Below are 23705 nucleotides of genomic sequence, written 5' to 3'. Positions count from 1 at the left end.
TTTGAATAGATCCTCCGTACTCGCAATGTTTATCCAAAAGTACTCATAAGATTTTTAACTTCAGCTTTGTCCTAAAATACATCAGCCAAAAGATTAAACGTTATACACACCATTTAAGACGCTTTGCATTTCTTTCATTATTTATAAAAGCCAAATGAATGAAACAATAATTATATGATGATAGGCTGATGTTCAGTTTTTTAAATTTCAAATGAAATCCTGCAAGGCATAGCACTTTTTAATACGGGTGTCAATCGTGTCGGGTTGACGGGTTGAAATGCGCAACCTGAACCCAATCCATATTATCATTCGTGTCAAAGATTTCAATCCTAACCGAACACGACCCGTTTAACCTGTTTTTGAAATGAGCCATACTTGTTGATTTATAAGTGGGTTGTTAATAACGTGTTTAATGACGAGTACTAATATGGTGTGCCAAAACTTATATCATTACGATTAACATTTTTTTCTAATACTTAAACTGGTTAACGGGTCGATCCATTTTTATACGGATCAACCTGACATATATTTAATATGGGTCAACCTGAACCCGACCTTGGTTTTAAGCGGGTTATTTTAGTCGACCCAAACCTGTTTCTTTGTTTTTTTTTGGATCGGGTTTTGGGTTTTTTTTTTGAACGGCCAACGAAACTTTTATTTATCACATTGCTAACAAGATGCTAGCAATAAAAGAAATCCGAGCATACAAGACAATCCGAAACATACAGTCCACAATAAAAAAACAAACCAAGACTATCCCATTTTGGTCGTATCAAATCTCCCCCAAGAGTCCCAAGTCATATCCGACATCTTCCCTCGGTTTGTGATCCATAGATAGCTCATAATCTTTATTTCCTCAAACACATTCCGCACAAGACTCCAAAACATAGTAAGCACAACTCCATAGAACGCCTTTCTTGCTCGGTCATTAGTTTTGGTCGTTTTATAGTAGAACAATAAATCCCGAACATGAAATGCGAAAAGATTAGGCACGCGACACCACGAGAATACACACGGCCAAATCTCCAAGGCCACTGGGCACCCCGTAAACAAATGATCGACCGACTCATAATTAGTATCACAAAGGCAACATCTTACAGCATTGACTTGAATGTTCCTTTGTAGTAAGGCATCAGCAGTTGGAAGACGATCATAAAAAGCCCGCCAAGCCACTATACCAACTTTTTTAGGGACCCAGTTGCACCACTCATGCACAACCTCCGGAGCACTATGTGTCGCATCCAACATTCGCTGCTTGACTGCACTAACAGAGAAGCAACCAGACCCATCTGTTTTTGCAGCCCAAGAGTCCGGCCCAGCTGAAGTAGAGACGCCCGAAAGCAGCAGCTGCAAATCAGCCAGCTGCGTAAGCTCTTGTGCAGATAAGTAAGCTCTTCGCCACTCCCAGGACAGCTGCGTCACCTGCAGCTCTGTCCTAATCCTATCCGAGCCAAACAGCACTTGTTTTTGTCCAGGCCGTACAACAAGGGAAACAAGTTTTGTAATGTATCATCCCCTATCCACCAATCTAACCAAAAACAAATGTCATTGCCACTCTTTAAAGATGCTTTCATTAGTTTATGCGGTTTATAGTTCCCCAATAACTTAGGAACACTAGCGATTTGTTTCCACGTGCCGCCTAGGGACAATTTTACCGGAATACAATACCACCCTCTACTACTACCATGAATCGCCCAAACAACCTTTCTCCAAAGGCCGTTTTGGTTTGTTTTAAACCGCCACCACCATTTAGATAAAAGGCTCAAGTTTGATTCACGTAGAGCACCCAAGCCGATACCACCATATTTAGGCGGGGACACCACTTTTTCCCAAGCCATCCAACTTAATTTATCAATGTCATTGGTGCCACCCCAATAAAAATTCCGCCTGATCCGTTCAAGAACCTCAATAACCTGCACTGGGGCCCTGAACAAGGAAAAATAATATAGAGGAAGCGAGCTCAATACCGACTTAAGCAAAGTGATGCGCCCCCCATAGGAAAGGCATTTTGACTTCCAAGAGGAGATCCTTTTCTTGACTTTGTCTACTACCGAATCCCAGTTTTTCAGCAGATTCATATTTGTGGCAATTGAAACTCCAAGGTGAGTGAAAGGAAAAGACCCGTGCGAACAGTGAATAGCCGAAGCTAACTCCTCCACCTCATTCTCTTCCACACCTACCCCATATACACAACTCTTCTTGGAGTTAATACGCAAGCCCGACACTAAAAAAATCCCCTTAAGAGTCGCCTCAGGTTCCTCGCATTAGCAATCGACCATTCCCCACAAAAGACAACGTCGTCTGCATACATAAAATGTGAAATCAAAGGCCCACTACCACCCACTTGAATGCCATGAATAACACCAAGTTGAGACGCTCTCTTCATAATCCGCGATAGTGCCTCCATAGATAGAATAAACAAAAATGGGGACAACGGATCCCCTTGTCGAAGACCCCGTTGGCACATAAATTCTATCGTTGGAGACCCATTTACTAAGACAGATGCACGAGAATTCCGGACTAAAGACATGATCCAACCGCACTATTTAGAAGAAAAATTCATTTGAACTAAAATGTCTTCTAAAAAATCCCATCTTACCGAATCATATGCCTTCTCAATATCGACTTTTAGAAAAAAGCCTTTAAGCTTCGCCTTCTTCAACTATGCAATCGTCTCGTTCAAAATTAGAGGCCCATCCAGAATATTACGGTCACTAATGAACGCGGTTTGCTCTTCCGAAACAAGTCGGTTGATCACCCTCTTCAGCCTAAGTACCAAGACTTTCGAAAGCACTTTATTTAACACACCCACCAAGCTAATAGGCCGATAATCCGCAAGAGTAGCCTGGTCTCACCCCTTCGGTATTAATGCTATAAATGCTGAGAAGCACCCTTCACGAATAAAACCATTCTCGTAGAACTCCTCAAATAACTTTTTAGAATTGAGACCCCTACTTTCTTATACATGTGAACAGGTATTTCGATCATCTTCTGATGACTCAAACAGGACAAATATTATAAAAAATAATGTCATAAAAAAAATTCAAATAATCTTTCCATTTAATCATGAAAATTTAAACAAAACAATGCGAAAAGGATGCTCTACAGGTTTTAAGTTTTTATCAGGTGTCCACAAAACTGAATCCAAACTTCATGATGGTGTTCTTGATCTATATAAAATCAACAAATTAAGCAATACTTGAGTTGATTTGGTGAGTGCAACGTTACAGAGTTATATATAGAGGGGTAATGCTAGATAAATCTCTAATATACGACATTATGTGGTTATTATAGGTTGATTTTGGCTAATGTTTTGTATATAATGTATCATTAATACGTTATTAGACCTGAAATAATAGGTATTCTACATGAAATATTACGTATTACATATTTTTGTATTTACGTAATCACTCGGTGTGGTTTCACATAAAATAGTAAATACTATAATGAAATCACGTAATTATGAAATGAGTATTCAAAATCACGTAGTCACGTAATAATACATAGTCAACTTTTGGTACATAATTACGCAATCACTTAGTATGGTTTCACATACTATAATATAATCACATAATAGCTATTCAAAATCACGTAGTCATGTGATGGGTATTCAAAATCATGCAATCACGTAATTGATATTCAAAATCATGTAATTTTTTTAAGAAACTATAGCAATATGTTGCTCAAATTGAAGGGAATGAAATGTTCGTTAATACGATTTATTTTTTTAAATATTAATTGAAAAAGTTATTACCGCTCGAAAATCAAGGAGGAGTAGTTAACTTAAAAATATACTATAACACCCTTTATATATTTGTTTTCTCAGTTGTTTGATTCGGTGAATTACATAAATGTCGCTGCCTTAATTTTTAATCCTTGATTGGGAGATCTACGAACTATAATCTCGCATATACTTCTTGTATGATAACTCTTCTCTAAAAAATAATATTTAATTGAAAATAAGAAAAAAAAGTAGTATTTTTATTGTAATTATGGAGATGAAAATGTTGAAAAGGAGAGAGAAATGTATTAACTTTTAATGTAATTATAGAGATGAAGATCATGGATAAGATGTGAATGCTAAAGTATTTACCATTAATGCTTAGTTTTTCCTCAAATTAAGCTACTTTTTAGAAAAATTAGAAAAAATAGACTCCTAAAATTATCATGAAATCTAATAAGAAATGACCACGTGTTTAAAAGTCTAGATAGACTCTATATTTTGTTCATGCAACTAGATAGACTATATTTGTTCATGCATTTAAATTTAGACTCTACAAATTATCTATATTATTATCAGGAGCTGCATGATCCGATGAGCTATCAGCTGAGAGACTGGCTTCTCGGTTGTTAGTAACGACTCAGACAGAGCAGCTTACCTTGCTATGGTGAGTTATAGAATCAATTGAGCGAAGCTACCTACTTAGCTGATCTAGTTATATATAATGTATAAGATGGTGGATATTTTAAAATACTCAAGAATTAAGAACTATTGCTTTAATGTATTAGGTATAATATAAAATGATGGTAAATCAGTCTTTCAAACATTAATTACACTTCAACAAAATTATATATTATTAGTTAGTAGTTGCACTTTATCCTCTATAAAAAACTAACTACCTCCATGATTTTAAAACAGTCATCACTTTTTCGTACATTAATATTTTTTAAAAAAAAATCACACCATTTATTTTATTCTCTTTGGTTTGAATATAGTATTGCTATAGTTTTTCAATTAAAAAAAATTATATATTATGTGATTAACAGTTTCTAAGGGTGAGCAATAACTAAATCGTTACCGAAACCAAACCGAAAACAGACGAAACAAAACCGAATTCAACCAAAAACTGAATTAACTGAAAACATATTAACCGAAACCCGAATTAACCAAAACCGGTTATCTACTTTGTGTACCTCGTTTAAGCGAACCGAACTGGATCATTCATATTTCCATATATTTCTTGCTTTTATACCTTTAGTTCATGTATTTCATATTTATACCTTCACTTTATGTATTTATAAATACATTTCATTTATTTATACCTCAATTTCATGTATATCTAAGCAAAAAGTTTTAGCTCAAGTTTGATTTTTGGCTATAAACTGAAATTAAATGAATCAAAATAAAAACTATCAATCTAACCGAATATATCAAACCGATTAACCGAAAACCAAGTGGTTAATAAAATAGACTAACCAATGACTTCAATTGAGAATAATAACTGAACCAACTTAACTGTTTCAAACAGCATTGCGCGAGCACCCTTCTAGTATCAAATAAAGAGTCTATATTTTAACTCAACCGACTAGGTTTAGATATAGAATCTGAGCCTAGCCGCTACCTTTAAAAAGTGTAGACTCTTTATCTATGTATTTTATTTGCAATTGAATATCCATGACTAACTAGTTGTTTATCATGCGCGCGCGTTGCGGCGCGCTAAACCAAATCGTTCTATAAGAATGACAAAACATGTCAAATAACAAAAAGTAACTCAAACTAAAACGTCACGTATTTTCGGTACCGGTTCGGCACCGGTATTCACCGATTTTTACCCTCAAATACAACCCCCGCCCAAGGGGCCACGCCGAAACTCAAGCCCACCCGGGGTGGTGACTTGGGCGTTTGTACCCAACCCACGACACAACCCCAGCCCCATACTCCATATTCTAATATTTCCTAGATTTTTTTAAACACATAGCCGTTGGCAAACGGCTAGCACAAACGGCTACTTGTCTTGGCCAATGAGATCCCGCCATGTCATCTTGATAGCCCCGCCCAACGCTCGGGCTGAAACCCCCCGCCTAAGGGGCCACGCCGAAACCCAAGCCCACCTGGGGTGGTGACTTGGGCGTTTGTACCCAACCCACGCCACAACCCCCGCCCCATACCCCATATCCTAATATTTCCTAGATCTTTTTTTTAAACACATAGCCGTTGGCCAACAGCTAGCCTAAATGGCTACTTGTCTTGGCCAATGAGATCCCGCAATGTCATCTTGATAGCCCCGCTCAACGCCCGGGCTGAAACCCCCGCCCAAGGGGCCACGCCGAAACCCAACCCACCCGGGGTGGTGAATTGGGCATTTGTACCCAACCCACGCCACAACCCCCGCCCCATACCCCATACCCCATATTCTAATATTTCCTAAATCTTTTTTTTAAACACATAGCTGTTGGCAAACGGCTAGCCCAAACGGCTACTTGTCTTGGCCAATGAGATCCAACCATGTCATTTTGATAGCCCCGCCCGACGCCCGGGCTGAAACCCCCGCCCAAGGGGCCACGCCGAAACCCAAGCTCACCCGGGGTGGTGACTTGGGCGTTTGTACCCAACCCACGACACAACCCCCGCCCCATACCACATATTCTAATATTTTCTAGATTTTTTTAAACACATAGCCGTTGGCAAACGGCTAGCCCAAACGGCTACTTGTCTTGGCCAATGAGATCACGCCATGTCATCTTGATAGCCTTGCCCAACGCCCGGGCTGAAACCCCCGCCTGAGGGGCCACGCCGAAACCCAAGCCCACCCGAGGTGATGACTTAGGCGTTTATACCCAACCCACGTCACAACCCCCGCCCCATACCCCATATTCTTATATTTCCTAGATCACTATTGATTTAGTTTGTTTTAATTAATACATTTGTTTTAATTAATATATGTTGAAATAACTATTTATTTAATTAATATATCAAATGGCAATATCGTAAATAAGTAGCACTATTCATTGACTTCTAATTTTATTAGTATATAATTGTACCAAAATTTATCCGTGGTTCATCCGTACCTTAATTTACAAGTGTATTCTTCTTAGAACGTGGGGTGTGGGGCGGCGGTTGCCAAGCAACGCTGGCTAGACCACACCGGGCTAGCGTTGGCTATTGCGTTGCCTCACAGGCGTGGGGCCGGGGGCAGTGTGACATGGTTGGCTTTGATTGGCTGGGTCGATGTAGCCGTTTGGGGTAGCCGTTGGAGGTGGCGGTTATGGTATGGTAAATCAAATTTAAAAAAAAATACATTTTTTACCTCTAAATACCCAACCCAAATTACATATTTTCCCATTCTTCTTCAACCAATACCCAACACAAATTACATATCTTCAACTAAACCCACACAAAAAAAAAAAAAGAAAAAGAAAAAAAAACGAAAAATGGTGCATTGGACCGAAGAGGAGGAAATAGCACTAGTGACATCGGTTGTTGACACAACGCGGTCAAACCGCGTATAGGGGTCGAGCGTTTCAACAATACCAACAATACGTCGGGAACACGCGTCACAACTTAAACGTGTGTCAACACAAATGGTGTGAGCTCAAACCGAAGTTGGATCGGTTTAAAGTTTGCTTCGACCGTGTCCATGCGGGCGACTTGACCCACGATGATCGAGTCGAGGTCGCGAAGATCAAGTACAGGCACGATGAGAATACGGATTTTAAGTGGATTCTCCACTTTAATATTTACCTTACTTTGTAATTTTTTTAGGATTTAAGACCGTGGGGTATGGTGGGGCTTGGGTTGGGGGCAGAGTTGACACGTGTAGTTCGACCCCCCCCCCACCGCTGAGTGACGTGTCCGTGGGGTATGGCGGGGCTTGGGTTGGGGCATGAGGTGTCCGGCTTGGCAGTTTATTAAAAAAATTACAAAAAATTAAAAAGATACACACAACATTAAAAAAAAGCCTAAAATTTTATTAAATTCTGAAAACGATTACAAAATAAAAAAAAAACCTAAAAACGATTACAAAATAAAAAAAACCCTAAAAATTACAAAAAACCTAAAAACGATTACAAAATAAAAAAAATCTAGAGCGTTAAGTAAATTTCAAAAAGCGCGAGCTTGTCGAACGCCTTTCGCTCCTTGCCTCGAAACTCAATGTTCGCCACCGTCACCCGGTCCTCGTGGCTTAACTCACCGCTCGGAACGGCTTCGTAGTAGGCCTTGAAACGATCAAGCTTCGGTCGTAGCTCGCGCCATTTATGTTGGCACGCATTTAAGTTGTGCCGGTCGTGTCCGACGTTATGTCGGTAGCTTGCGAAGGCTTCCGGCCAATATCGTGTTTGACCGGGTTGTCGCCCCTTTATTGCGTCAACGACGCTTGTGACGAGAGCTAATTCTTCTTCATGGGTCCAAGAGGCCATCTTCTTCGGGTTGGGGTAGCGGGTTCGTGGGATCAAGTGGGGTTGGGGTTGGACAGCAATGGTTTGGGTTGGGGTAGGCGGTGGGGTTGGGTTGGGTTGGGGTTGGAGTTGTATTTATAGGGGATGTTGACTGTTGGGGGTTGGGATGACCGCTTGGCTTGGCCAAACGGTTACAATTTAAAATTCAAACTCAAAACCCCACTATGACATGGCCAACAAAGCGAATAGGAGGTCGCCACATCGGACCGCTAGCCCGCCCCACACCCGGCTTCAAACTTAAGCCCCAAGGGCCACGCCCCAACCCAAGCTCACCCGGGGTGGTGGCTTGGGCGTTTTCCCCCAACCCACGCCTCAACCCAAGCCCCATACCCCGCAGTCTAATAAGTAGGTTTTTTTATTTTTATTTTTTAGGAGTAGTTTTTATTTTTATTTTTTAGGATCGTCTTTTATGTAATTTTTTTTAATTAATATAAGTTTTGTTATTTTATATAATTGTTAACTAAAAAGAAAAAAAAAACCACATGGCAACTCACGCTGGCCTGGCTACGCCACTACCGCACCCCACTGTTTTAGGTGTGGACTGATAGAGCTTACATCTACCATATGTCGTGCAATGCCCCACCTCAAGCCCCTCCACACCCATAGTGTTCGCACATACCTGTATTAAATGAAGGTAGTGTTATTGTATTACAGAAATGTGATATCTATCTTCAGTTACGTAACTACATATTATATTTAATGCAGTACTCATAAAAGTTAAAAAGTACATTAATTATTAATTTATTTTTAGTATAGTTATTTATTATTTGTTTATTAGATGTATCCAATGATTTATGTTATATATAAGACTATCCACTATCACAACCCAACCCAACCCAATTTTTTATTAAAAAACTAATTTCTCTCTCTTCCACCTACACAACCCAACCCAATTTAAATTTTCACCCACATTCACAACCCAACCCAACCTAAACTAATATATTATTAAATAAATATGATTTATTGAGGGAATTATTAGTTAAGAAAAAAACTAAAAAAGAAATATAAAAATAGTGGACCAATTAAATTTGGACATGTGTATGATGTTGGGTTGCAACCTAGGTTGCCATGGCAACCAGGTTGTGAACTTTTTCTAATAAAGAATTGTTTTTTCATTTTTTTTAAATCCACATGGCAACCAACCCAAAGAAATGGTTGCCATAGTGGGTAGTCTAAGTTCTTCGTAATCATGACTCTTAAATCATTTTGATCTCTCAAGCAAGTTAAAATGTTCATGAACAACAAAACTCTACTCTTGGTTATTGTTTTGAGCCCTTTTGCTTTGTGTGAGTTGCACGATCATTTAAATCTTTGATATGTATTTTAAGTATTTGTTAATTCACATTAACTTTTTATAGGTTGTAGTCTATTCTATGTAAAAATACATACCATTTTATACATAAATCCGTTATTACTTGTATATTTCATTAATTTACTATGCTTAATTTTCTTATGTAGGTATTCATGGAAACGACGACGACAATGAACCCAACACAAAAATGGATCTTGTGTCACCAAATCCTTATGTTGTATCAGCAAATCCCTATTTTCATGAAGTAAGTCGACGGGCATCTACGGATAATCCTAGTGGTATTGATGGAAACAACAATGACAACAAACTCAACACAAAAACGGATCTCGTGTCATCGAATCCCTATTTTGTGTCAGCAAATCCCTATTTTCATGAAGTAAGTCAACGGGCATCCACGAATAATCCTGATCGTGAAAGAAGTAATATTGGTACTTGTATACCTAGCATTTGCCCAGCCGGGATTTGCTATTGTTGCATACAAAAAAAGTATTGTGCGCCAACCTATGAATTGTGTATGATCGTATGTGCAATAGGTGTACCAAAATTTGCACCATAGTTTAAATAAAAAGATAATGATATTTGTGTTAACTATGTGCCAGATGTTATTATTCTCTAGTTTTTTTTTTTTTTTTGTTATTATAATCTATATTAATATAGATATTTAAATTATTAAGTGATACAAAAATATCTATTCATAAAATCACAACATTACTAACAAGCCCTGCTTGCATATTTTAAATGATACAGGGGATACTAAATGATATTGGTGTTAACTATGATAAGCCCATTTTGATCGCACATGTCAATTATTTCTGGAATATTGGATTTTAATAATTACAACTATTTGACCGCCAACAGTTCCAACTTCAAAAATAACCACTGACAGTCCCAACTATTAACATATTGGCCTCCAATGGACCCTGACTAACAGGACCCTAACGTTGTTAGTCTCCGGTCGCCAGAAAAACGTTTTTGGCCGGAAAACTCCATTTTGGCTGGAAAACTCAACATTTCGTCCCAAACCTCTTTGTAACCTTACTACAGACCTTTAGAACCTTTTTCTAGTAAAAGCCCCAATTATTGAGATCGCCGGAAAACTTCTTTTTGTCCGGAAAAAAAATCACTTTTTGGCTGGAAAAACTGAACATTTTCGTACCAAACCTCTTTGTAACCTTAGATAGGACCTTTAGGAACCTTTTCCTGGCCAAAAACGTTTTTCCGGCGACCGGAGACTAGCGGCGTTAGGAATCTGTTAGTCAGGGTCCATTGGAGGCCAATATGTTAATAGATGGAACTTACAGTGGTTATTTTTAAAGTTGGGACTGTTGACGGCCAACGATGAATAGTTGATATTACTAAAATCCAATATTCTTTAAAAATATAAATCCGGCTGTACTTTTTGTTAAAGTTTGTATTCTGCAAACATCTTAGATCAAGATAATTGTAAGCTGAGGGTGGCATTTATTTTACCTGTTGCTCAAATTCCAGTTTATATGTATAATTGATTCATTTTAATTATTGACTGCAGAGCCATTGCAGCAAGATTTGGCCAGCTTGCACTTTATCAAGGCAAGGAAGGGTGCGGTTTCTATTCAATGGGATATGGAGGGGAAAAGTTGCTAGTAAAGAGCTACAAAAACTCAAGATGGTATAACTAGGTCTTAAAACGTCTAATCCTTGAGTTAGGCTATTAAAACCTTATTTTGCATATGTATTATGTTAGGATTACTTGGGTCTATGATGTTTTGATTTGTAGATTTTAAGTGATGTTTTATATAATTTGAAAGTTCGATAATGCATAGATTCTAAAAATATAAACATTATTAGCAGGTTTCAAATAGAAAATGGCTAAAAAAAAAAAAAAAAAATTGTGACCGCAAAACGGTCAGAAGTTTGTAAAAAGCAAGAGGTCGGTAAACCGTTGCAAGTTTGTAAAAGGTAAGCGATCCCAACTAGACCGTCTCACAAAACCAAAGAAAGCAGTCACACAATTTGCGACCGCTCTTTCAGTTGCAAAATCTGATCGCAAACATGTAGCAGCGGTTGCAAGTTGCTCGCAACAGGGCAATTGCGATGTGTATTTTTCCGACCGTATATTTGGTCACAAAACAGTCGCAACAAGGCAATTGCGACTGTTTTGTGACTGTAAATGCATTCCCAAATACCCAGTTTTCTAGTAGTGAATGCAAAGACTAATAATGATTATAAATATAAGAAAATGTCTGATTTCATTAAATCTTTTGCAGCGCTGGAGATATTACTAAAATATGGATCTGCAGTGCTTCCTGGTTCTTTGCTTTGGTCTGGACCTGTTTCATTCTTTTTCTCACGTACACGCTACAACTTCTATGTCAATGAAGGTACCCATGTCATCAAACGAAACAGTATATTTTGGGTCGGTTGTACCTTCTATGTATTGATATGATCTATCTCTAAAATGTTGAACCCATTTGAACATGCAAGAAACTGCACCATTGATAGCGTCGCCACACACAAGTAATTTTCAGCCAGGAACAGCATCCCCGTCTCTGACCCCTTCAAAGGTGTTTCGTGATTTTGCAGGTCTGAGATGAGACGGAGAAGACGAGGCGTGGCTGTGTTCGTATTCATCACCGCTGAAGTACAGACCCGTGTAGGTTCATGCTTCTACATTGGCACCATCCGTGGGACACGAACCCATGACCACATTCTTTATAGTGATCCTTACTTGTGTAGAAGAATGGTTTCTTTCTTGAAATGACACTGGCAGGCCAAGACTCCCTACAACCTCACTCATTGTTGGGCGTTGATTTGGATGACTAAGCAAGCAACGAACCGCAATGCGAGAGAACTCCTTCAAAGAACTCTTTGAAATATGGTCTCTCACATTAGAATCAGCTATTTGGTTGAGTTTTCCTCATTTGATACGGTCTTGGGCCCATATTGCTAAACCTTCATCGAGACGCTCGTCCAAAGCGGGCCTGCCACACAACACCTCAAGAATACGACCCCAAAGGCATAAACATCGGATTTTCTTGTTAGCCCGCCTGTTTAGAAATAATTCGGATCCATATACCCAAAGGTGCCTTTGACTGTGGTGCTAACATGTGTATGGGTCTGATTTGTTGGTCCCACTTTAGCAAATCCCAAGTCTGCAATATTTGCGGCATAATTTTGGTCCAACAAAATATTGGAGCTTTTCATATCACGGTGTATGACTTTGTGTTGTGTGCCAGTGCCAGTATGAAGGTAGTCCAAACCGTGCGCCGCTCCAATGCATATCTTTAGCCGTTGTGGCCAAGTCAGAATTGTACCTTTCTTGTGCAGATGATCAAAAAGGGACCCATTATGCATGTATTCATACACAAGGGCCATCTCTTTCCCGCCATTGCAATAACCAATCAAATGCACTAGATTACAATGGCGCAGTCTTGAAAGCAACTTGACTTCGACCCAAAATTCGGGTGCTCCTTGATTGGACATGAAATTCAACCGCTTGATAGCGTAGATGCTTTTAGTTGGTCCATTAGAAATCATTCCTTTGTACACCATACCGAATCCCCCATGGCCATACTTGTTGATTTATAAGTGGGTTGTTGATAACGTGTTTAATGACGAGTACTAATATGGTGTGCCAAAACTAATATCATTACGATTAACATTTTTTTTTCTAAATACTTAAACTGGTTAACGGGTCGATCCATTTTTATACGGGTCAACCTGACATATATTTAATATGGGTCAATCTGAACCCGACCTTGGTTTTAAGCGGGTTATTTTAGTCGACCCAAACCTGTTTCTTTGTTTTTTTTTTTTTTTTTTGATCGGGTTTTGGGTTGTGTCAAGAATTGAGACCCCTACTTTCTTATACATGTGAACAGGTATTTCGATCATCTTCTGATGACTCAAACAGGACAAATATTATAAAAAATAGTGTCATAAAAAAAATTCAAATAATCTTTCCATTTAATCATGAAAATTTAAACAAAACAATGCGAAAAGGATGCTCTACAGGTTTTAAGTTTTTATCAGGTGTTCACAAAACTGAATCCAAACTTCATGATGGTGTTCTTGATCTATATAAAATCAACAAATTAAGCAATACTTGAGTTGATTTGGTGAGTACAACGTTACAGAGTTATATATAGAGACTATAGGAGTTCAAATTAGCACAATTATTAAATAACTTAATGAGAATAATGATCGAAATACGTACCGATTTGTGGACGACGTGCCTAGGTCCAATGACTTGCCATTTAAATAAAAAGGCTGAGAGTATAAATAAAGGTTGAGTGTGTGTGTATAGAAGATAGATTATTTGATTTTTGAAGTATTCTTTATTTTAATTTTACTGTTGCTTCAACGGTCAAATGGCACAACAATCAACAAGTCAAGCTCGTGAAAGCTCGCTATTGTGCTGGTGAGGCATCAATAGATCACCGTCTCCGGTCAGATTTTTTATTTGGTGTTCTATGATATGGTTTGATTTTGTAAGTATTTTGCTCCGCTTAGGTTTCTAAGTATTTGGTTTGAATTCGTTTTTTTTTTCCATATTTGGTTTGATTTTTTAATCATAAAAAGCACCAGAACAAAACAAAACGTGGTGGTGAGGGCTTAGGGTTATATAAAGCCCAAAAACTTGCAATAAATCAAACAAAAGTACAACACCCAATGGCCCGATAAAACAATAACGAAAAACTCAGTAAAGACCGGACTCTCAAATTCAAATCGGTAAGGGCTGTATTCTTAAAAGTCAAATATTTTACACAAAAAAAAAATTGAAAATTTTTAATAAAATTAATGCTACGAGCGAAAAATGGATAAGGGCTAGGCACCCCCGTGCCACAACTAACCTCCACCTATGACAACGACCCACAATATAAACCAGTTACTATTTAAAATATTATACATAAAAATATGGGTCGTGTTCGGATTAATCTTTTCTAACCCACATCCGTGAATCTTTAAGTTTTGTTGTTTTCATCGCCAATTTCAATTCTTAGAATATGCAATTTTGTTGTAAAGCGGAACCGACAAAAAGGAAAGGAAACAACAAGGAAAAATAAAAATATAAGAACCAACGAAAAATCTGGCTTGATGTCATTATTGCTTTTTTCGATCTCCCTGGTGTGTTCCTCATCCTTCATTTAGTAAGTTTTTCCTTTCCATGATACCTTAAAACATGTTTTTTTTTTTAAACGGTGAAACTTCTATAAAAAATATAGAAAAATCAGGCCGGCTAGAAATTGGAACCCGAGTTACACAATAACATTTCTTACATTGAAGTCGCACCACTTATCCCATTCGAGATTACAGAAATTAGCTCTACTACTGATAAAAAGAAAAGAGTTTTCTTTATGATATCCGCGGTTTAAAAATCTTTTCGTTTCTCGCTTATGACAAATGTTTACGAAGGGGTGTAGAGTGTGAACTTATGATATGACACTAGAATACAATATGAACTTAGCACAAAATTGGTGTATTTGAGGGTCAGTTTCATGTTAAAACCGTGAACACTTTTAGCTAAAGGGGTCATATTTGGATTGACCAGATAAGGTTGACCAATTTACCTTTAGAATTCTTTTTAAAAGTACTTGTATGTTATCATCTAAACCAAATAATTTAATCTGATTAAGTATTTTGTGGCGAGTTTTAAAAATAAAAGAGATTAAACTTAATATAATAGTTTAAATCTAATTACATTATGCACATTTCTATTTTTTTTAATTATAACTTTAGAGTAATAACATGCAAAATAGAAAAAAAAAAAAAAGTGGGGTTAATATAGTTGTGTTCGTGGCTAATCGTGTTGTGTCTGGATTATATTCACTAGTTCAATTTAAAATTTTCATGTTATGAGTCATTTGGTATATATATATATATATATTTCAGGACAAAGCTACTAGCTATACAAGGGCTTATTAGTATTACCATACCATTTTCAAATGATGTTAACTACAACCAGCAATGATGAGAATTCGCAACACCCCGGTTTACCCCTTGTGGTACCCGAGCAACAGTGCCGCTGTTTTACATTTTCCGAGCTTAAAACAGCAACATGTAACTTTGACGAGAAATGGTGTGTTGGCCAAGGGGGATTTGGGAAGGTATATCAAGGAGTGATCGTTGATGGGCCAACTCGTTATAATACATGTGCTATCAAGCGGTTGCATTCCATGTGCGAACAAGGAGCATCTGAGTTTCGGGCTGAAGTCATGATGCTTTCAAGGCTGCGCCATTGTAACCTAGTGTCTTTAATAGGTTATTGCAATGAAGGGAAAGAGATGGCCCTCGTCTATGAATACATGAAGAAAGGAACCCTTTATGATCATCTTCATAAGAAAGGTACCCCTTTGACTTGGTCTCAACGACTTAAGATATGCATAGGAGCTTCACGTGGACTAGACTACCTTCACACTGGTACTGGCACGGTACATGGAGTCATACACCGTGATGTGAAAAGCTCCAACATTTTGTTGGATAGAAATTATGCAGCCAAGATTTCAGACTTCGGGTTGGCGAAAGTATGCCCGATAAACATGACACTTACACATGTCAATACAGAAGTTAAGGGCACGTTTGGGTATATGGATCCAAATTATTTCGACACAGGCAGATTGACAAGAAAATCTGATGTCTATTATTTTGGGGTCGTATTGATTGAGGTGTTGTGTCGTAGGCCTGCTTTAGACAGCAGTCTGGATGATGGTTTAGTAAAATGGGTTCAAAACCATATCAAACAAGGGAAAGTAACTCAGATTGTTGATGTTAGTTTGAGGGATCACATTTCAAAGACTTCTTTAAAGGAGTTTTCTAGTATTGCAAGTCGATGTTTGCTTAGGTGTCCAAACAAGCGCCCTACAATGAGCGAGGTTTTAGGCCATCTTCAATCAGCATTGTCATCTCAAGAAAGAAAAGATTCTAGTGTAAACAAATTGCGACCATTTTGTTTGCTTGGTTCGTTCTCAATATAAAACCTGGTGCGGTTTGTTTGATCAACAACGTGAAGTTATAAGTGTTCTTGTTCTTTCACGATCTGTATGTATGTCTGTAATACAACATGAAAGTATAAAATGAAACATAGAATGAATTTATATGTTTCAAGCATCCTTTTTTTACGTTCATAGTCGATAGAAAAGGTGGAGAATGTCGTGTTTTGATGCTGCCCTTCGCAATTTACAAGTTCAATTCAAGAGTCAAATAGGTTTGGCGTGTCGATTCAAGGGCCGCATCAGTTCATGAAAGACTGCCTAGTGTGTGCTTTGAAATTGTGGTTAGTTACGGTTCTAGGGTTCACGACACACTTATATGTAAGAGATTAGAACACTTCATTCTATTCTTCACATATGTATCAAGTTGAAAACTGAAAAGTCTTTGCTATATATGTAACCTCTCTACCACATCTAATATCAGCGACCAAGTCAGACTCCTTTACAATCTTGTTTCATCGCACGATTCACAACGAAATCCTACGCACAATGTTGCATGGAAAGGTGGAGACGAAACTGTATATTTAACAATATATGTGTACACATGTACAAGAGGCATAATTCCTAGTCAGCTAGGAGAAAGTTTTGGCGTTTGACCAAGCAAATTTAATGGTTGCGATTGAGTGGTCCCAACAGGGAAGAGCAAAACAAAAAAATCCAATATTGGTGACTCCTAAACCTACTTTTTTCATACCATAATATTTAAAAAAAAAATACACCGTATTAATGAGTATTTCATTCTCTTTGATTTGAGTAGGTTATTGCTATAGTTTTATTAATTTTTTTTAAAAAAAATATTACAAGTTGTAACGTTATGTGATTATGTTCAAGTATGTGATTATGTATTAGTAGGTAATTACGTAACAATAGTTGACTATGTATTAGTACTACGTGATTATGTGACTTTGAATACCGTTACGTGATTTTATCATAGTATTTATATGAAAACTCACTAAGTGATTAAGTAATTACGTACTAACCATAATTGTAATAATAACACAAAACATGTAATATATAGACTAATCATGTAATAAAGCATAAACAATTAAAGACTTAATCACATAATAAAGCATAAACAATTACAGATTTAATCACATAATAAAGCATGAACAATTAAGTTCTCATTATTGAATGTGTAATAACGTAATAAATATAAATGTAAACATCGTATAACGAATCATATTGAATGTTTAATCATGTAATGATTTATATTGAATGTGTAATCACGTATTATGTAAAAAATAAAAATTAAGAAAAATATAGCAATAGCCTACTCAAATTAAAGAGAATGAATTGCTTGTTAATTCGGTATATTTTTTTTAAATATTATCGTATGAAAAAAGTTATAGTCGTTTAAAAATCGTGAGAAAGTAAGTTTATGATTCATAAATGTTGAATCTTTCTAAAATGCTCTTTTCTAAATTACTCTTTGTACAATAACCAATCTCTATGTATTATTGTGTTTTATAGAGTTAATTACATAGTTAGTCCATATGGTTTGCATAAAATAACATACTTAGGTACTAATAGTTTAAAATCACCTTCTAGAGTATTAACTTTTCATTTTGTAACGGTTGGAGGTATTAACTTTTAGGGTATTAACATAGTTAGTCCTTGTGATTTGCACAAAATAACATACTTAGGTACTAATAGAATGTGATTTTAAACCTACAAATAACGTTAATATCTCCAAACGTTACAAAATGAAAAGTTAATACTCTAGAATGTGATTTTAAACTATTAATACCTAAGTTTGTTACTTTGTACAAACCACAGGAACTAACTATGTAATTAACTCTGATTTATATGTCAATCAAAATGTGTCATCTTTATTCATATCAATCCAATCAGTACCGTAATAAAAGTATAATCTACCCATTTAGTTATTTCACCGTTGTTTACTTTTACTGTGCAAAACAACTTGTAACCAAGATTGTTTCAAAGAAAAACATTATCCGTCGTGAGTATTGTCTTTGTAAGAGTTTAATTTAATTTAAATACTATAAATTAGCAAGTTACTTATGCATATATGTGTTGTACATGATGTTTTGAGAGTTTTTCAAAAATAATTTTGAAATTTTCATTTCTAACTCTAAAGTTTTCATATTTTGCAAATTAGGTTTAAAGATTCAATCTTAAGTAATTTAACCCTTAACCCTTTGATTAATTTGATATTTCACTTTTAATTCTGAAGTTTCCATCTTTTGCAATTAACCCCTTTGATTTTTTTGTTTTTAACACAAAGTTTTTCATCTTTTACAATTTAACCCAAACATTTTTTTACTTTCAATTTTGATCCCTTAGAATTTTCATCTTTCGTAAATTTTCTGTTTAATGTTTCGTTCTAAATTTTCTGAGTTAACACGTCGAAATGTGTGTGTGGGGTTCAATGTTTTTCATCTACTTTTCCCGTTTGACAAGCCCATCGCAGCGCGTTTATTTTTCCCGTTTGATAGGTCTGTCGCAACGCACGGGTCAGAAATCGACTTAGTTATTTTTTTCTATGTTTTACACACAGGCTCGTGGTCATGTAAGAAACATTTGCATTTCATCTAATACGATATATAACTAAAGAATCATCGCCGCATTGTGGCGGGTGGTAATTCTAGTTTATATAATTAATCTGATACATAATTGATTGGAGTTTAATTAGTGTTATAAAAAAGGTGTGTTCTCCTTAAAATTCAGTTCTAAATAAATATAAAAAAAGGTGTGTTCTCCTTAAAATTCAGTTCTAAATAAATGTATGTATTTGCTAACATATCTTTCTTATATATTTGTAAATAGCTATAACCATTTGAAATAATTTTTGACAGGTGTTTGCTAACACATTTTTCTTGTATATTTGTAAAAATAGCTATAACTGTTTTCGGTTGTCATTTTGACATCTTTTATTATCTTTTTTTAAAAGGTTTTTAATTACTTGAAAACATTTTTTCAAACTGTTTTTTATTATTATAAAACATTTATTTTTTTTTAACGATTTTTACTTATTTAAGAAAACATTATTATAATTGTTGTATATTTTTAGAAAGTTATTTAATAACAATAACACTCTTGACATTTTTTAAGCAAATATATATGAAAAGAAGATATGTGTTCACTTTTAATGGATGCACGTTTATAAGCAAGGCAAGCGAAAATCTAAACTCTCACTTGTGATGTTTAACCATTCACTAGTAAACATTCGTAAGAAGAGATCCATCAATGGCGAAGCACTTGAACCATCTCTTTTCGTCTTAGATTTGAGTTATTCCTTCATTCGGCTTGAGGTTACTTGCGCCAAATGAAACACATCAATATCCTGGAACAAGTGTTTTATTAAGTTCAGTTGAGTAGCTTCCAAAATCAAAGTCAAATTGCTAACAAGTTTGATGAAGTCAAACGCCGTCTTTCCAAACAAGTATACCAAATGAGGCTAGCAGTAGCATGGAAATAAAATGAGCGACGAAAGAAGTAATTGCATACGATAGTCGATACAAGTCAAAGTTATATAGCTTCAAAAAATCAAAGTCAAACAGCTAACAAGCAGTGTCAAGCAACCAAATTGGACTCACATATAAATCATACAATACAGTTAAATGTGTAAAAACTGTTGACGGAAAGATAACATTTCTGCTATGACTTGAACTTTACCTCAATCATTCAGCTTTCGCCTCACCAGAGCAGCAACCACCACCATGGTGGTGATGATGGTGGTGTTGGTGCTGGTGCTGGTGCTGGTGCTGTGGCTTTCCCTTCAATTCTTTCCGCATATCATATGCATCTTCTCCGTCTGCATAATACTTAGCCTCCATGTCATGGATCTTATAACCTAGCGTCTCGGTGTACAAGTTAAATGCAGCCCTGTTACTCTTCCTCACGTGAAGCGAAACATATTCTGCCCCAAACACCTGATTTTCATAACAAAAAGTGATCAAAATGTATAAACAAACACCACCTTCTGTACATAATCAAAACAGTAGTATGCAGCTGATATGATCAAACACAAATGATAATATACAACTACATTTACTCAAATTCTGGAAAAAAATCAGAATTTCTTCCTAGTCTGAAAATCAGAACACGATGCATCAAAGATAATCAGGGCTATAAACGAACCAAACATTCGGCAAACCATTTGTGAACCATTCAGCGAGAAGTTCGTTTACGTTTGTTTTATTAAATGAATGAACATGAACAAGCAATTATGTTTGATTAACTAAATGAACCAACACAAACAAAGGTCCTGTTCATGACTTAGTTCAATTGCGTCCGCGAGCGTTCGATAAAATATTCATTAATTTACGTTCACTAATGGCCGATTGTTTATGTTCATTCAAAAAAAATTATTTCTACTTTTAATTTTGAGTAAATTACGTTTTGGCCCCTGTGGTTATATCACTTTTACTATATTAGCCCAAAATAAGAATTTTTAACATGTCTGCCCCCATGGTCTCTATAACTAACCATTTTGGCCCCCATGATCTCTAGACTTAGGGGCCAAAACGGTTAGTTATAGAGACCATGGGGCAGATATGTTAAAAATTCTTATTTTGGGCAACCACAGGGGCCAAAAACGTAATTTACTCTTTAATTTTTAATGTTTAGTTTATTACACGAACATTTAAACTAGAAACCCAATTCATTTAAAGTTTGTATCTTGGTTAAAAATTTAGTACTTTGAAAGTTGAAACCTGTAGATTTGTTTTGGGATAAATTATGTTTATGATTAATTGATTATTATGCCAAGCACTTAATTTTATATTTACTTAAAGTGACTGTCTAATCTTTGGTATTAAAAATGTAGTTTTTTTTAATTTTTTAAAACAACATATGTCCATATGTGTTCACTTGTGTCCAAATGCACTCGTTTGCGTTGTTTAAATTACCAAACGAACACAAACAAGTTCAATTCCTTAACGAACGAATATAAACAACTATTTTCGTTCAGTTACGTATTCATGAACCCAGGGCCGGCTCTTGGGCCGGCAAACCCGTGCCGTCGCTCGAGGCCCAAATTTTAAAAGGGCCCAAAAGGTTTTTATAAGCTTTGATATATATAATAAATTACATATTTAATATATGCATCCATTCGTTATGCAAAAAAAGTGTTGGTGGTAGAGCAGAAAAACCATCTCAAGATAATGTAAAGGTCTCAAGTTCAGGTCTTGGCTCCACCACCAAGGTTTTATTTTTTTACTTCATTTCCGCTTAACCACAATTTTGGGCCCAATTTATTTTTGTCGCCCAAGGCCTAAATTTTTTTGAGAGTACTCGGGGACGGCTATGATGAACCCAAGGTTTAAAAGAACGGAAACGAGTTTCGAGGCGTTTTCCCTTCGCTTCACGAGGCGTAAGCCTCGAGGCGAAACGAGGCGTAAGGCCAAGGCGGTATTAATAAATAAATATAAAAAGTATATATATTATAAAAATTATAATACCAACTAATTTCATCATCAGATTCATCAAAATCATCAAAATCATACATAAAAAGACATGAAATGCTTGAAATTGACACAAAAAGTCAAAAACATAAAAAACAACTATGAAAATCCCATGAGGCGCACCTGAGGCACATCCTTTCTTAGCGCCTCAGCCCCTCTGAGGCGCATATGCAGTAAAAACCCCATGAGGCGCGCCTCAGACTCGTTTTTTGGCCGTTTCGCCTCGAGGCGCGCCTTGAGGCGCACGCCTCAAGCGTTTTTTAAAACCATGGATGAACCGTGAACAAATTCAACGCTAAACGAAGTAACATGAACAAGGCTTCATTCGATTAGGTTACAGCCTAAGTAGTTAATGTGGTAAAATATCAAATATCAGTCAAAGACCGATATTTGAGATATCGTTTATCACGGTGGGATATCGGTAATTTTAATATCATGCTGAACTTATATATATAGCAATTTAACACTAGCAGTTCAGTATACTTTCATACCATTAACAAATTAATCTTTTGCAACTTGCAAAACAATAACAATCGTAGCAAGTAGAAACTGACTATGACTTAAAACACTAACATTTAACAGTAACAAGTAACAACTAATAATTAAGACTTACGCTCTGTTCCCGAGTTAACTTAACGAGTGATAAGAAAAGAAAGTAAAAGTGAGAAAGGGAAGGACGAGAAAGGAAAAAAAAATGTCTTTCTCACCATTTCCTCCCAAATCGGAAGGAAAGAAAAACTAAAGAATTTAGCCTAGTTTTCTTGTCATTTCCTTTCTTTTCCTTCCTTAAATGAAACTCGGGAACATGACATTTTTTATTTTCCTTTCTTTTCCTTCCTTAAATGAAACTCTGGAACACAAAATATTTTTGCTTTCCTTTTGTTTCTTTTCCTTTCCTTCCATTAGTAAACTCTGGAACACGGTGTTAAAACACTAATAGCAGCAATAAGAAGAGCGATAAGAAGAAAGATGAATGGTAGAACTAAAAAGTAAGGTCCTGATATTAGAAAAAAACGGTGATATATCGTCCAATAATGGTCAATATTGATACTTTCCGACAGATATTTTGCACCGATATCTCGGCAGGGGACAGATAACCGATATATCACTAATATATTGGGATATTAACTACACTTACAGCCCTAAACACAATAAAAATTAAACAAAAACGAGATCACGATTATCAACAATGAACACAGATCGAATAGTAATAGAGACCTGTTCCATGGCGTTCTGTGCAGCGACCATGAGTTTGGTAGCAAGCCCTAACTTCCGGTGAGTACGGAGAACGGCGAGGGAGGTGATGTGGCCGTGACACTCGGTGGTTTCTTCTTCCATCTTAGCGAGGACATAACCGACGATCTTGCCACCGTAATCCTCCGCAACGTAGAGGAGCTGCGGCCAGGAGAGGATGTGGTAGAAGTAGTATTTCATCTGGTAGTTTTCAGGGAGGCAGAAGAGGTTGCAGGCTTGCATCGCAAGCAGGTCATCCATTGTTGCTTTGCGTATACACACCATTGTTGTTGAGGTTTGTTTGGAAGAGAGGGGCTAGGGTTTGGAAGATATATGGGAAGAAACGATACTGTTTAAATAGTTTAAATAGTTGTTTTGTTTAGAGCTAGCTTTTCCCGGCACTAAGCCGAATATTTCTCTCTTATACGTCTATGTTTCGGTTATTTATACATACTGTTTATAACACGATTTAAAAAAATTACATCGAGTTAACCAACTAAAACAATACACTACCATATTTTTGCTAAAAAAAAACTAAAACGATGAAAAGACTATTAAACTTGGGGAAAAATTGTAATTTTTCATGAC

At 36.5% G+C, this 23705-nt stretch overlaps 3 protein-coding genes across 4 annotated transcripts; 1 reads left to right on the top strand and 2 right to left on the bottom strand.

Annotated features, from left to right (window-relative positions):
• Positions 1–12520: 12520 nt before the first annotated feature.
• LOC110932295 (probable receptor-like protein kinase At5g38990) lies at positions 12521–13021 on the bottom strand. The gene has a single exon (XM_022175640.1). It carries the CDS (start codon positions 13019–13021, stop codon positions 12521–12523), a length of 501 nt encoding a protein of 166 aa, XP_022031332.1.
• Positions 13022–15414: 2393 nt separating this feature from the next.
• On the top strand, positions 15415–16540 carry LOC110928125 (receptor-like protein kinase ANXUR2). Its single transcript, XM_022171313.2, has one exon. It carries the CDS (start codon positions 15415–15417, stop codon positions 16441–16443), a length of 1029 nt encoding a protein of 342 aa, XP_022027005.1. The 3' UTR covers positions 16444–16540.
• Positions 16541–19538: 2998 nt separating this feature from the next.
• Positions 19539–23460, bottom strand: LOC110930182 (N-terminal acetyltransferase A complex catalytic subunit NAA10). Of its 2 annotated transcripts, XM_022173420.2 has the most exons (3): positions 23103–23460; positions 20095–20351; positions 19539–19762 (listed from the first exon to the last, which is right to left on the bottom strand). In XM_022173420.2, exons 1-2 carry the CDS (start codon positions 23400–23402, stop codon positions 20100–20102), a joined length of 552 nt encoding a protein of 183 aa, XP_022029112.1. In that variant the 5' UTR covers positions 23403–23460; the 3' UTR covers positions 19539–19762; positions 20095–20099. The 2 variants fall into 2 exon arrangements, with proteins under 2 accessions (XP_022029112.1, XP_022029111.1); XM_022173419.2 differs by lacking the exon at positions 19539–19762 and having other exon boundaries at positions 19900–20351.
• Between the last annotated feature and the right edge of the window lie 245 nt (positions 23461–23705).

The sequence above is a fragment of the Helianthus annuus genome, chromosome 3 (genome assembly GCF_002127325.2).
Source record: "Helianthus annuus cultivar XRQ/B chromosome 3, HanXRQr2.0-SUNRISE, whole genome shotgun sequence".
Taxonomy (NCBI): Eukaryota; Viridiplantae; Streptophyta; class Magnoliopsida; order Asterales; family Asteraceae; genus Helianthus; species Helianthus annuus.
Note: the sequence above shows the minus strand (reverse complement) of the source record. Positions and strands in the feature narration are given on the sequence as shown.

Bases quoted from the DNA above. Each gene is read 5' to 3' on its own strand.
- LOC110932295 (XM_022175640.1), bottom strand. From the start codon at position 13,021: ATGGTGTACAAAGGAATGATTTCTAATGGACCAACTAAAAGCATCTAC.
- LOC110928125 (XM_022171313.2), top strand. From the start codon at position 15,415: ATGATGTTAACTACAACCAGCAATGATGAGAATTCGCAACACCCCGGT.
- LOC110930182 (XM_022173420.2), bottom strand. From the start codon at position 23,402: ATGGTGTGTATACGCAAAGCAACAATGGATGACCTGCTTGCGATGCAA. The intron at 20,352-23,102 runs GTCTCTATTACT...TATGAAAATCAG, and splicing joins CACAGAACGCCATGGAACAG to GTGTTTGGGGCAGAATATGT.